This window comes from Excalfactoria chinensis, chromosome 1 (genome assembly GCF_039878825.1).
Source record: "Excalfactoria chinensis isolate bCotChi1 chromosome 1, bCotChi1.hap2, whole genome shotgun sequence".
Classification (NCBI taxonomy): Eukaryota; Metazoa; Chordata; class Aves; order Galliformes; family Phasianidae; genus Excalfactoria; species Excalfactoria chinensis.
In genome coordinates this window covers 30,410,640-30,426,224 of record NC_092825.1, presented here as the reverse complement: position 1 = coordinate 30,426,224, position 15,585 = coordinate 30,410,640, and the positions used below count along the sequence as shown (strand labels likewise).

The window sequence follows — 15,585 nt, the reverse complement described above, 5'->3', positions numbered from 1 at the left end:
AGAAAAATATCAAGTCTAACCCAACTTAGAAATGTTTCCTTATCAATTATTGCAGGCAGTAATTCATTATTTTAGGAAAATGACGACATGTGCTACCTCTTCCTTAGTCCTTCTTTATCATATCCCTTTCACAACTCAACTTTTTACTGTATAATTAAAATTCAAATCGAAAATACTCAATCTACCACCTATGATGCTCCTGTGGACCACTTACTGTGAATTATGAATCATGAGTTAACTATTAAATGTCATCTACATATTCAGAATATATGTGTTGAGAAGTATAAATCTGGATGTATATATAACTGGGAGTCCTGAGAACTCAACATGTTTAAGTCATTCTCAATAATGTTAGATTATTTCCTAAAGTATTTGTTGTCAAACACATATCTCACACTATGCTTATAATATATAAAAATCTTTCTAAAATATCAATCATTTTCATTATAATTGCATTCTTTAAAATATCTGATAAAATGCACGTGGTGACTTTCAGTGGTTACAACTGACAAAGCTTGAGAGTGGAAATTTCAGAAGCTCCTCAACAGCCTCCTTGAAAGATAAACTAGCTCATGTACGAGGAACTCTATCTGAATAATATTTAGTTCACAAAGTATTGAGGAAAGGGTGAAGGGGAAGATAAATTATTTGTTTTTCAGAGATATTCTACAGAATGTAAACTGAGCACTTCCATTAGCGTTTGGTGCCCAAGACATTTAGAGTGTAAATGGGGCAGATGGTGGTATATGAAAAGGAATCATTACATGTGTAGAATTTGCATATTTCCCAGTATTTTGCAAAAGGGGAGTCTGAGCAACCAGGGCAGTGGAGGTGAGGGAGACACACAACGACATTCAGCCATCAACTTAAAGTGAGTATCCTTGGGATGCTGGTTTTTTTTGTTTGGTTGGTTTTCTGCTTTCAGACAAACAAAAAAAAAAAAAACAAAGATAGAGAGAACTTAGTGAATAATTCCAGAGTACTAGATGTGTTTCAGATGTTCAAATTAAAACTTTTTCGAATTTACTTTCAATTTTAGGTGCTCAAAAATAATTTTTAAAAGGAATATTTAGGAAAATATTTACTAGTGAATAAGTGACTTAAGACCAAGTTTTAATCGTTACTCTCCTAGTTCTTTTTTTCTTTCAGTTCTTCTCACCGTTTTAAAGCAAAATACATATGCTTGAGAATAGTATCCAATGCAATAGAGTTGAAAGTGAAATCATGTAATACGTATTTTATCTATACATATGAGCAGAGATCACTTTATCTTTCCATATTTCCATATCTACCTCACATATTTATTTTCATTAGATCTGAGTTTGTCATCAGACAGACACTTTGGAATTTTCTTCCACAATAAGAGCTTTGTATGCTGGGTCTTTGAAATTTTTAGACATTCCCTGTATATATTAGTCACATGCCATTTCTTTTTGTGGACTTCAGTACATACTCATTCCACATACTCCAATCAGCTAAAACATGATGACTTCCCTGAGCAATGGGAAAAGTGTGCTTTCCATATAAAAGTATTTCATAAAATTTGTAAAAGGTAAAATGAGTAAGAATCATGAAAAAATGAGTAAATGTAACCTGGGACTTAATAAGTGCAAAACTAAGATATTACCAGAGAGCTAGGCAAAGTTATATACTGTATTTGGTTTTTGGCTGGATTACAAAGGAATCATGTATATTATGTTCTTTACATAATCCCTTCCGTTGCGGTATTAGAGATTACATTCCTACAGACAAGGTCTTCTTGAAAAAGGTGGGAGGTGAAAGGGAGTCTGTACCAATTTTGTTCATATGCACAAGGAATATCTGAGCTCTCCTGCAAGCAGCAACATGAAGTATCTTGATCACTCAGGACCATCTTATTGCACTTGAAGATAATATTCATGTGCTTTTGGAAACAGGTATATTTTCTTACTTGATGTAAGGTAACAAAATAGCACTGCCAGAAACTTTATTTTCTACCAGGTAATGTAAAACAGCTTAATTCTAATGATTGTAACGCGTCATAAATTCTAAATAAATCAGTGGCCATTAAAATATAGGCTTCCTATGATTTGTATTACAGATGCTGTTTAGATATCATTCATTCCTGGAGTCACCTTGCATCTAAGGAGTTATGCTAATATTCTTCAGCCAGAGCATATTAAAACGATCCAGAGAAATACATCTGCCTCTGCAAGGATTTAATGTATGTGCTGGTGAGGAGAATATTACTTAGGTTTCCTAATAAAAGAATTATTATCTTCCTGCAGGAGGAACTAAGTCTCTCTAGTCAATTTTAACAGATCTTCCTGAAAAACTATTGGTTAGAATGTTGAATGATCTAGGCAATATGTATATCTGAACACCCTGTCAGGTAAATTTTTTATAACATATGGAGAAGTGATCAAGAAGAATTTCTGTGATAGAAATTTGTTCATGTCTTAATCTCACTTGCCATATGTTCCTCTGAGCAAAGAGAAACATGCAGTGTGCTTGTTACTGTTTGTATTTGAGTACGTGAATACAGAAAGCTTCTGAATCGGAATGGCAATGGCTTATATATATCCTTGCACATTCTTTGTACAGGTATAAATTCACTGTATAAAAGAAAAAAAGAAAATCACTCCTAGGTGTATTATTTTTGTGGCTTGCTATTTGATTGTAATGGAATGATACACAAATTAGAACCAGCATTATATGAAACATTCTTATGCTTTGATGTCTGTTTTATTCCTAAACTGAAATAAAAGTTTCAAATCACAGAATTTTCAGCTGAGTCAAAACTCTTCAAGTACATCATTCTAAAATATTGCAGACTTTTCCTATGATACAAATTATGGTACAAATAAACAAATTAGAAAGACAGCTATTCAGAGGTCCCATGATCTAATTCTTACTCTCTGGCTTTACAGAATAATAAAAATAAATAAATAAATAAATAAATAAATAAATAAATAAATAAATAAATTATTTCAGACCACACAGTGCTATTTTAAATTTCCAAATGTTATTAAATCATTTTTTAAATGCTGCAGATGTACAGTCTTTCAACTGAAGTTTAGTGGAAGATGAGCTACTGAATTACATTGGTCACTATTGTAAATACAGTCATGAAACACACACTGGACCTTGCTCTGAGAGAAAATCCCATTGCGTTGTGAAAGATGTAGTCTTTCTGGAAGTCCAGCCCACAGAAAGTAGGGATCTGCATAAATATATAAACACATGTTTATATCATGGAATCAATCATAGAATTACTCAGGTTGGAAAAGACCTCAAAGATCATCAAGTCCTACCGCAAACTAACCATAGTACCCTAACTCTAACAAACCTCTGCTAAATCATATCTCTGAGCACCACATCCAAATGGCTCTTAAACACATCCAGGGACAGTGACTCAACCACCTCCCTGGGGAGCCTATTCCAGTGTATAACTACCCTTTCTGTAAAGAAGTGTTTCCTAACGTCCAACCTAAACTTACTTTGCTGCAACTTGAGGCCATTTCCCCTCATCTTGTCATCTGTCACCAGTGAGAAGAGACTTGCATGCTCTCACTGTAAGCACCTTTCAGATACTGGAAGAGGGAAATAAGGTCTCCCCTCAGCCTCCTCTTCCCCAGACTAAACAGCCCCAGCTCCCTCAGCCTCTCCTCATAGGGCTGATTTTCCAAGCCCTACACAAGCATCATTGCCCTTCTTTGGACCTGCTCCAGTACCTCCATGTCCTTTTTGTACTGAGGTGCCCAAAACCGAACACAGTACTCAAGGTGAGGCCTCACCAATGCCAATACAGGGGCAGGATTACTTCCCAAGTCCTGCTCACCATACCATTCCTGATACAAGCTAGGATGCCATTGGCCTTCTTGGCCACCTGGGCACACTGCTGGCTCATATTCAGCCGACTGTCCATCAGAACACCAAGGTCCCTTTCTGTCAGGGGCAGCTTTCCATCCATACCTCCCCAAGCCTGTAGAGTTGCCTGGGGTTGTTGTAACCAAAATGCAGGACCCGACACTTGGCCCTATTGAAACTCATGCCGTTAACCTTGGCCCATCAATCCAGTCTATCCAGGTCCCTCTGTAGTTCCCTTCTTCCCTCTGGCAGATCAACACTCCCTCCCAGACTGGTGTTGTCCGTCAACTTACTGAGGGTGCACTCAGTCCCCTCATCAAGATCATCAATGAAGATGTTAAACAGAAGCGGCCCCAGCACTGAGCCCTGGGGGACAATGGAGGCACTGCTCGTGACTGGCTGCCAACTGGATTCAACTCCATTGACCACAACTCTTTGGGCCTGGCCATCCAGCCAGTGCTTCACCCAGCAAAGCATACGCCCATCCAGACCACAGGCAGCCAGCTTCTCTACCAGAATGTTATGGGGGACAGTGTCAAAGGCCTTACTGAAGTCCAGGTAGATCACATCGACAGCCTTACTTTCATCCACCAAGGGGGTCACCTTGTCATAGAATGAAATCAGGTTTGTCAGACAGGATCTGCTGTTCATAAACCCACGACCTTTAACTAGACCATGATGGTTCCTTAGATTATTCATTCCACAACAAATTTGTTCCATATGTTGACTTGCTTTAACCAAGTGAGAAATATAACTTTGAACTTGATTGAATCTATGGCATTTAAATTTAAGCACATATAGCTCATACTTGGAGCAGAGTTCCAAGCAGTTCTTTCGCACATCTCTGATAACAGCCTAACATTATCAGTGAAACATGTCATTTCTCACTATCCGTATCAATTGATCTGTTTTAAATTTTCCTTTCTGACTTTTTTTTGTTTAGTTTTGCTTTTTTTTTTTTTTCTTTTCTCTCTCCCTCTTTTTTTTTTTTTTTTTTCCAGAGTCACTATTCAGACTTCAATTCTAGAATATCTGGCAATAAGTTCAACTGAGATTTGCGCATTCATGATATGTAGCACACAATCTGTCTATAATGTATCTATTTACTGATTTCAGTCCTTCTACTTTACTACATTTTGCTGGATAGTTGTCCATGCATACTAGCTAACCAAGTAAATCTTATTAAGTAATATTAAATTAATATTTATATAAATTATAGATTTATATAAATTAATTTTTATTTAAATTATAATTTTAAATAAATTAATTTAATAAGTAAGTAATAATGCCATGATGCTTAAGTACAGCTTTAAAACTTTATGCTCCTTAGTTAAATGGTTCATGATAACAGTTATAGTGTCTTGGTTTCAAATGGATTAAATAGTTCCTCCAAAGAGAGTATTTATGTAGAAGATCCAAAAGTAAAATTTCTTGGTCTTTGCTTATTTACTTGCTGCTTTGAAAGTTGCAAGTATTCTGATTAGGCAAATAACAACAGCTTCAGCTGCTTAATTAGAAACACTCAAAGCTTAGCAATAACACAATAAGGAGAAATTAATTCTGTCATTCAGGTATAGGCCAATAATTCAAATGATTTAAAACACAATTGTTCTTGAAGCTTTCCTGAGTGAAATTTGACAGAGAAGGACAGACAACAACTCCACCTTCTAGGGAAGGCCAAATAGGATACTTGCCTTCTTGAATTATGCCTACTCTGAAAGCCACTGCAAGGAGTCCTTGAAACTTCTGACACTAAGCCACTCCTCTGAACAAGTTATATTCTACTCTGTTGAATAACAAGAAGATAAAATCTAGGCTGCAGCTGTAAATCTGGAAGCAGCATGTGTTGGACAGCAAGCTTACTGCTGTAAAAGAAAAAAAAAAAGAAAAACAAAGGCATCCTACAAAGAAAAGCAAGCTAAACAAGACTTCCAGCATGACTGGTTTGGTACTGTCAACTGATACCATCAGGGAAGTGTTTAGGGATCTTACCTGAAAGAAACTGAAATGTATTGAACTTCCAGATCACTCACAGAACAGGTGAAGACATAAAAAGATCAATTGATTTCTATCAGCTTACAAAAAGGTATAATTATTAAACAAACTCTGTCAATTATTAAACATATAATTTACTCTCCCAGATGTGTTATCTTTATTTAGTTAATGATGGAAGCAAGTTAATTAGGAGTATGAGGAAAGATTTGATATTTACAAGCCAATAGTTTTAAGATTACCAGGTTATCAAAACTAGTACATCTGAAACTGTCACTGAAAGACTGGACACTACAACCTACACAACATTCAAGAGATATAGAAAGACTAAAAATATTAATTCAGTCTTCATTGGAACAAACCCCACATCACCTGTTCCAGTGCCTCACCATCCTTATTGTAAAAAACTTCTTCCTTATATTCAATCTAAATCTCCCCTCTTGTAGTGTGAAACCATTTCCCCTGGTCCTATCACAACAGACTCTGCTAAAGAGACTGTCTCCTTATTTCTCATAGCCCCCATTTAGATTAAAGGCCACTGTCAGGTCTTCCTGGAGCCTTCTCCAGATAGAACAGCCCCAGCTTTCTCAGGGTCATTTTTGTGTCCCTCCCCTGGATGTGCTCCAACATGCCCAGGTCACTTTTGTACTGTGGACTCCACATGTGGACAAAGCACTCCAGGTGAGATGTCACCAGCACAGAGTAGAGAAGCAGGACCACTTTTCTCGACCTGCTGACCACACTTCTGATGCAGTCCAGGAACTGCTGGCTTTCTAGGATGCAAGTGCACACTGGTGGTTCATGTCCAGCTTGACATCCATTAGTACCCACACATCATTTTCAGTGATGCTGTGCTCCATCCTTACATTCCCCAACTCATACTGATAATGTGGATTGCCACAACCTATGCACAAGACCTTATACTTGGCTTTCTTGAACATCATGAGTTTTACCTTAGCACAGTGATTCAGCCTAAGTCCCTCTGAATGGCATCCTCTCCCTGAGGAGTGTCAACTGCAGCAAACAGCTTGATACCATCCACAAACTTACTGAGGATACGCTTCAACCTACTGTCCATGTCACTGATGAAGAAGTTATAATTTTAAAAAGCTGTAATAGTATCAACACTTCCTTCCAGAATTTTCTGAGAGTCAAAGCACATAATGAAAAGTGTTTCAAAGCAATATAAATAGAAAATAAAGCAGGACACAGTCAGTGTAAAACCTGTTCGCGTAAAAGCACTGCAGGAAGTGTTTGAATTGGATGAGTAAATGAACAACCTATTTCTCACTACAGTCTCCCATTTTAATTACAGTCTTCATATTTAAACATGTCATTTTATTGTCTCATTGTAGTTCTTATTCATCTAAACAAGAGCCAGGTAAAATTGCACTGGAAATTCTTAACTTTCTTGACAATTAAAGAAAGATGTCAAAATCAGTGAAGAATAAAGGTAAACTTTCCTTCTGCTTGTATACACTGCTGAAACACCTATTGGCTATGAAAACTGTAGTTATGTACTCTTTGATATGGGTCATCTAACAGTAATCTTAAAAATCTCAATAGTAATATTAATAACTAACCTTAATAATAATAGTAATCTTAAAAGTACAGATAAAAGTGTTCTGATTGTTCAAAAGCCTCTTCATATGGTACATATGTTTATCTTTGTATGTCATATCTGATCTCTGCAAAAATCTTCAAAACTGGTTAATGAATTAAAAGACAATTAGAAACCTCATTCTTTGATTTCTGTAGTTACTCTGGCAGGAGAATAAACCTATCACTAAGTCTTCTATTAACAAATATGTATCTACATACCTTTAGGAATCACAATAAGAATCTCAGCTGTAGTCAATTGATACTGCTTTATAATATCTTATAAATATCACAGTTCAGCTCTGTTTCCCTTGACTATACCCTTTCAAAATAAACAAGGGAATAGTTCTTAGACGTTCCAAAACAATGGACCAGTAAAATTCTATAATAAGTTCTTTGTAAAGTGCCAGGTTTATTATTTCATTTGAAGTGCTAGTGTGATTACAATGGTATACACAGCATGAGTAGATAGACTTTTCCTTCCCCATAATACTTCTCTGGGATCTGCTTAAATATCTCATGATTCCCAGTTGTGCTACACCATTGTTTCATTACCTTTGAATTACATGACACACATCACAAATGCAACCACTGTATGATCCAGTGATATGAAAAACTATATGGGAACTAATCCAACATTATTAGTGTACAGAAAAAAAGCATTCCTTCATCAAAGTTTTGCAAGCTCAAGGAGCATATCAAAGACCTAAGTTTAAATTAAACAAACCCATATTTACATCCGTTAGAAAATGTACTTTATGATGTATGCTATTTATTATTTTTTGTCTTTGACCCATTACTTAAAATAAAGTGGGAGATAAAAAAGAGTATTTTCTTAAGGGATTAAAAAAAAGCTGTCATAATTTATTAATTTACTTATAGAAATGAAGATCAATGTTGCCTGCTTGTATATAAATGAAAATTGTTTTTGTTAGATGCTTGAGTTAGTTTAATCAAAGTTAATGCAAATATTCCTACAATAATCATTGCTAATAACCTATATTTTGCACACTGAAAATGCTTAGTTGAAGTACAATGGAAATTCTTTGTCACATAGACATCTTTCTGACAATTATTCAAAAAACCAAAAAAATAATTTCTTTAAATGTACTTAACTCTAAGACTGTCTCTGAATGGCAAGACTGAGACTGGCTAGAATGATAAATCTGTTCCAAAAGAAAAAAAAAAAAAAAAAAAAAAGGTATGAAAAAAGATATCTAAAACATCATCACCCTTCTTCCCAAGTCCAAATTTAGGGGTGTTTTATGTTAGAAACAGAGAACCTCTCTGTGTTTAATACAGGTTACTACAACAGAACACTTCCCAAAAAGGTATAGTTTTTTATAAAACTAAAAGACCTCTAGAAAGTGAAATAATTGGCCATATTACTTCTCAAAGCCTTTATCAGGCCATGCTAGCATTCAGGTATTCTTTTAAAAAAAGAACAGATGTATATCTATAATATTTTATTACACTTGGTATCTCTTTCTAGAACTTATTTCTAAATCTAATAAGATTCAAAATGTTTTGTTCTTGTGTCACCTCATTACACATTCTTTTCATTATGTGTGAGTCTCAAATTAACTTGACATAGACACTTACTTTACATACATTTTTGCCAAAATGTAAAGTATTCCTCATGCCCATGAGGCATTTGGAAAGTTGATAAGTTCTGCTTTCAAGGACACTCTAAATGAGGTTATTAAAATTCAATGCTTTCCATATTATGATGGAGAAAAATGTTTGTCCCTAACAACAAATGACATAGGTCAACTTAAGAAAGCTTCTCAGTCTCCTTATCCATGGCCACAGAATACCTTGTGCCAGTATTTGTAAATCTAAAATAAGAAAATGTTACCAGGGAGGTTGAAAAGTGTAGGAGACTAGGTTCTATCCAAAAGTAAAAAATCCATAACCATCTGTTGTTTGTGTTGCATGCATTTTGCAACTGTCATCTCCACTGTTCACGTCATTTCATCTTCACAGCAATATCACTGGAACACCCACTGAGATAAAATCACAAATATTTTGAACATACCATATGATACATTATTTTCCAAATTAATATACAACAAAGTCACAGTGACAATGTTTTTAGTTTACTTTTGTGTTGTCACATAAAAAATCTTTTACGAGTTTGCTACAAGATGGTTAAGCTCAAACTTGAATAATGAAAGAACACTCACATGCAAAATAAAAATAACTTAAAAAAAGAAAAAAAAAAAAAAAAAGAAAGAAAGAAAGAAAAAGAGAGAGAGAGAGAGAAGAGAGGCTGCTCAGAGATGGTATCTTTCCTTGGAGATATCCAAGACCTGCCTGGACGCCCACCTTTGTGACCTAGTGTAGGGAACAGACTTGAGCAGGGGAGTTGGAGTCGATGATATCTAGGTTTTACTTCCAGCTCCCACAGTTCTGTCTGATTCTGTGTGTCTGCGAATGTTGCATTTTTTAACTGTGAACATGTTTTCAAAAATGGTATCAGTGACTACTTAAATTTTGCTTGACTACTTAAACTTTGCTTGACTACTTAAACTACGTGAAGCATATTTTCTTCAAGAATGGTCTCAAAATGTATTTTAAACTATTATTTGGAAAAGTCATCTGGAAGTTAAATGTACCTTTATTCTTTGAACTTCAGATCAGCAAGACAATCCCACATTTCACAGGTTGGAGTAATTAACAGTTTTCAAGCTTATGTTTATAACCCAGTGTCACATCTAAAAAGCTATTTTTGAAAACAGAAACAACAACAGCAACCAAAGTGAAATTTGCCCTTGGCTAAATGGCAAGAAAAAGAGTTAAAGTCAACTAAGTAACCTGCTTTTTCCCAAGGTCAGCTGTGCCTGAAATCAACGTATCTGTCACATGGATTTTATGGCCATCACTAGGGTTCCCAAGCAGTGTATATATATATATATATATTTCTAGAAACAGATTGAGCTCTGATAAAATTTCTAATCACCTTTGGATGGTTAATGCTGTGTAAAGTGGAAAAAGGGAAATTTTGAAATAGAATGAATGGTGAAAACTTGAGGTAAAGCATATTTGGTCTTTTGGATCTTCAATTCCCTAATATTTGTGTGCGTTACAGCATACGTATGACTCTTTAAGCATGCATAGAAGGTTGATATATTAAAGAAAACATACATGCATACATATTATATATATGTGTGTGTGTGTGTGTTTTCATATATGTACACAAACACATTATGCCCTGTCAGGATAGCTCCACTAATACCATCATATTCCAGATTCTGTCCTCCAGTAGTAAAAGTGTGGTCATTCCAGTCACAGTCCCTTGCGTGTAGGAGTCCATCACAAAACCATCACCCTCAATTTAATACAATTGACAGTCCTTGCTCAAGACAGGCAGAAGAAGATGTTGCCATAGAGACTGAACTATTGCTCTTCTCCAGAGGATACTTCTTTCAAGCACAGGCTGAACCACAGAGGCCATCTATTACATGTAACCTTGATCGTATTACAGGATCTTGCATTTTGTGAAGGCTTTTTAGTAAGCTCTAACAAACGTCCAGGAGGTGAGTGTTGGGAGGAAAAGAGCATGTTTGAGAAAAATAAATAAATAGATAAATAAAACCAACAAGAACTGCATGGAAGTGCATATTATCTTAGATTGAGAGGGGAAAAGAGTTTCATATAGACTAGATGTATCAGATTTGTCACCTCTGCTTAGTGCTTTCCTAACAGAGTGAATACTGTGCTTGACCTATTTGCAGGAATTAACCAGGACTGCAAGAGACCATATGGATTGCCAGATGGTCTGCTGTAATTTAATGCCATTTATTCTAAGTATGAAGTAAGTGATAAACATAATTAACATTCTTTTAGCTCCTTACTGGATGCCATTTATTAGTTTATTAGTATTCGTGTATTTTTTTTCCTAAAGCATTGAAAGGTAAGTTAATACCTTGTTATTGAAACACAGAAGCCAGCTAATTACAGCAAGAGGCTGCAGTCTCTAAAGCAAAGAGTGTCAGCACAGACTCTTAACTTATTCACTGACCCCACTGTGATGATTAATAGGTTGAATGCTAAGCTCTAATGAGAATGACAGATCTTCGATGTTTTCAAGTTACCTTAATTAATAGTATGATGAAGAGAGTGTTCACGCAGACATATCACACTTCATAGTAAACACAACACACTGTACTTGTGGTCTTCATATGTCTTTCACACTACAGTACATCAAATGCTAAGGAATCAAACCACCTTCACACAATATAAACAATGGAGCAATTTCCTTTATAAATGTTTTTCCTGATTGCTATTTCATATTCTGCCAGTGATTGTCTAAATGCTCTATTTTTTAGGAAGTGGCTCTAGAGAAGCTATGGCTTCAAAGAGTGTTTATACCAGGCAGAATTGTCATTTCAAAACCACGAGTCTACAACAAGAGTACGTAATGCCTCCTATTTAATTCCATGGAATCTACAGCAAAGAACACAATAACACTGTTTGGTAGAACAAATTTTCAACTACAGAATACTGGTTGTCAACAGTCATCACTATTAGCTACGCATTGTGGCCAGAAATAAGCAAGCATGCCATGCTCATAAATTCTGCACCACTGTTGGTGACCCACTGTCGCAGTTGCCATGGCTGAAACACACCACCACTGCCTCACTGTGTTCACATCCATTATTTGGTCTCCATATCTGTTCAGCAAGAGTCAGTGCATGTCAGTGGGTGCTTTTTTTCTGTGTGGAGGAATTCAGTGACACATCTTTGCTTCATATACACTTTCATGTCAGATGCCATTTTGGAAGACTGCCCCTCTGCTGCCAAACCACCAACATCCACCTCTGATATCATGGGCCAACCAAATAAAATAGGGAGCATTGCTTTCAGATTAGCCTAAGTACAAACATAACCACAGCTAAATGCCTTTCAGTTTGTTTCTGTATCATTAATAAAAGTTGGGTGAACTTTGAGATGATAGAAATGGTATAAATTAGATGTCACTCAGAGATTAAAATAAAAGAACTGTGCTATAAAGTAAATCTGCCCTTAGAAAATTTAGGCACCATTAGAAAATGTAGTGAAAAAGACTTTAGTTCAGAAGTCACAGCATAAGGAAAGTGGAAGCTGCTTCCAAATCTTCATCATCTATGCAGTTCTCTTTTTCCATATGGATCCACATAGAGGCTTCCACAGTTACACCTGTGCATTCTGCAGAGCAAGTGCATATGCATTTGTAAATACACATCCTTCTGAAGAAAGTACTTTCAGGGGGAATCTGAATGAGACACTCTCTCTGTCCCCACAGCACCATGTACACTGACTGCCTTTGGACTGCTTGCATAGTCACAGTCAAGCATGCTTGTGCACATGAAATGGCACACTATCAGAGTGAAACACATTTCCAGGCTTGCAGTATGCATAACAGCCAGTTATCATTTGTGAGAGACCTGGTCATAAGTCATAACACATAGCAAGGACATATATTCTCCTTTGTTCCACTCTTGAAGGCACTGATTCAAGTTGCTTCTTCACCTGGAATTGTTGCTGCACCTATAAACTCCTTCAAAACTCTCCCTATGAATACATTTAAGATCAAAATATCTGAAAAACAAGTTTTATTGATATTGACACCACTTGTAAATCATCTTTATTATGTCTCTGCCTCCAGAAAAAAAAAAAATAAAAAAATAAAAAAATGTTTTCCATCCCACTAACTGAAAAATATTTAACTGAGGTGTTTCAGCTAATGCTATAATGACTATAGGGTCTTCTTCATAATCAGAGGAAAAAGAAAAATGTTCTTAAAGAATGCAAGAGTCTGAATTCTTTCCTATAGGCACCTACCTCTCCTTTTTGACTGCAAAAGCAGCTATAGTCACTTAAATGTCAAGGCTTAGGTAGGTTGAAATCAGTGATAAAACAATTACCATGGTAAAACCAGGAGTTCATGCATCCTTCAAAAGGTTGTTTGCTGGGATCTGATAATATCATACTTAATTGCAGAAACCACTTCTGAAAAATCCAGAAGTGCTGCTCCTCAGTGAATAAGGATACAGTACTATAGGCATGGTGTTTTCAGTTTCTATATACTATATACTATATATTAACTATATACTATATACTATATACTAACTTTTTCTATATGATCTTTTCACTCATACAGTTCTATCATTCATACAGTTTCTATACATTTTTATACATACGTACATATATTTTTACAATATATGCATTTAAGATTTAATACATCCATTATTACAAACAGTCTGAAATGTTCCAAGTTACGATATTTAAAGAAAAAGCATTAGGTAAATTCTTAGGTGAGCTGTGATATTTGCAAATTTCACAAACTTCTTACCTCCTGCATACATGACAGCCAACATTATTGATGATATCCAAGCTATCTCGCTATATGATGTATGGAAGATTTCCTGTATTTCCTTGAAGAATACCGTGATGGCTTTGGGAAACGCATAGGAGAATCCAATGGAAATAAAAGCCCCAAAGACCACAACCCACCCCCAGCCTCCATCTGGAGGTGGGTACTGGGGTGCTCCTATTGCTGGTGGCATCTTTAGTCTCTGTCTCTTCTCCAATTAGGCTGGAAAAGAAGAAACAAAGTTTCAGATAGTTTTTCTTTTTATCATACTGCAGTATTCTACCATCATCTTCAGAATCCTCAAAGCAGAGACCAGCTCCCAGATGACATACAAACATAGAACATATGATTATGTTTTCAGAAGCAAAAATCTGTTCTTAAATATATATCTATATTCATATATGTATATATATGAAATATCCCATTTAGTATGTGCAGCTATTAAAAATCATTGATGTCAGTCACTGAAATTTTGTTTGCCATCCATTTATTGGAAAGTGATGTGTTTGTGTAGGTAAATTTGCTTATCTCTTTGATCTACAGTATGGACTTAGAATAGGTACGAAACAGAAAAAAAATCAAAAAATGTTGTATAGAAAGAACTGGAAAAAAGTTGAAATAAACTATTCCTAAATGCTGCTTTGTTAGCAAAATCATCAGCAAGGACAGTAAGGAACAAGTGTGTAACAGAATGCTTTATCATGTGTTGTCATTTTCCAGCCATTAACCATTGTTAATATTTCTTGTTTAACTCATGATAACATTTGAAAGCACATCTTAAGAAGAGGTTTAAAATTCTTTCTGTAGCCATAAGATAAATACAAAATAGTACAATGTCATATTGTACTTGGTTTTTAACATTTTATTCTGCTTCTTAATAACTGCTGACATTACTTGCAGGAATAAAGTCAAACTTGATAGTACTTTTTTTTTTTTTTTGCTCTGTATTCACACATTTAAAGACATCAGGAAGTCAGGAAGTCCTCACATACTTTCCACAGCTATTTTCTAATTTAAAGTTTTCCATAATAGAGAGCACCAGAATGATTTTTTGTAGAGATTCATAGAGGTGCAACAACAACAAAATCCGGAAGCTTCACAAATCATAGGTAGTTCACTTAAAACTCCTAAAGCGTGAAACTAATTTTATATTTTTTTTATCATCTTGATATTTATGCCTATAGATATTATATATTATCATCTTGATATTATATTCCTAAAAAACGTAGCTGCAAGAATTATTTTTGTAGTTCTGAGATATTTCCAATCTAGATCCCCTTTATTATTAAACAAAGTTGGAGTCCACTGTGTTTTTGTCTCTGTAATGCAACCTACACAGACTTCACATCCTGAGTATTCCACCTTCTATGTTTCTTTCTTGGGCATTTACTTGACTTATTACTCTTGACTGGTCCCCTGACATACCAGTACTGAAAGCTGCAGATCATAATAGTATGTAAGTTTTTTGTTGTGCTTATGATTACCAGTGAGTCTCAGTGAGATTTCTTCTGTGTCGCTTACATCATACCCCAGTTTCTCACAGCGAACTGCATTAGCACTGGGAGTTATATGATTACTTTAACAAAAAACTAAAGAGTGAACTGTGTCAGCTTATATTAATTCCCAGTAGAGTGCCTAGATTGCTGTCAGGGTAAATGCCATATACTATTGCCTACAATACATGCCACAAACTAGCAAAGTGTTCCTTTACAAACTATCTATCATAAGGTCACCTCTGTGATAGAAACCTCCTTAATTCTGATTCTCCACTTCACTGCAGCTGGTTG

At 35.5% G+C, this 15,585-nt stretch overlaps 1 protein-coding gene across 2 annotated transcripts in view; it reads right to left on the bottom strand.

The window, feature by feature from the left end:
* SLC16A7 (solute carrier family 16 member 7) overlaps positions 1-15,585 on the bottom strand; it is an 82,962-nt gene that overhangs the window by 18,511 nt on the left and 48,866 nt on the right. For both annotated transcript variants that reach the window (XM_072329894.1, XM_072329904.1), the window contains exon 2: positions 13,778-14,020. In XM_072329894.1, the coding sequence (XP_072185995.1) occupies positions 13,778-13,991 (214 nt within the window). In that variant the 5' untranslated portion in view covers positions 13,992-14,020. The remainder of the gene's footprint in view (positions 1-13,777; positions 14,021-15,585) is intronic.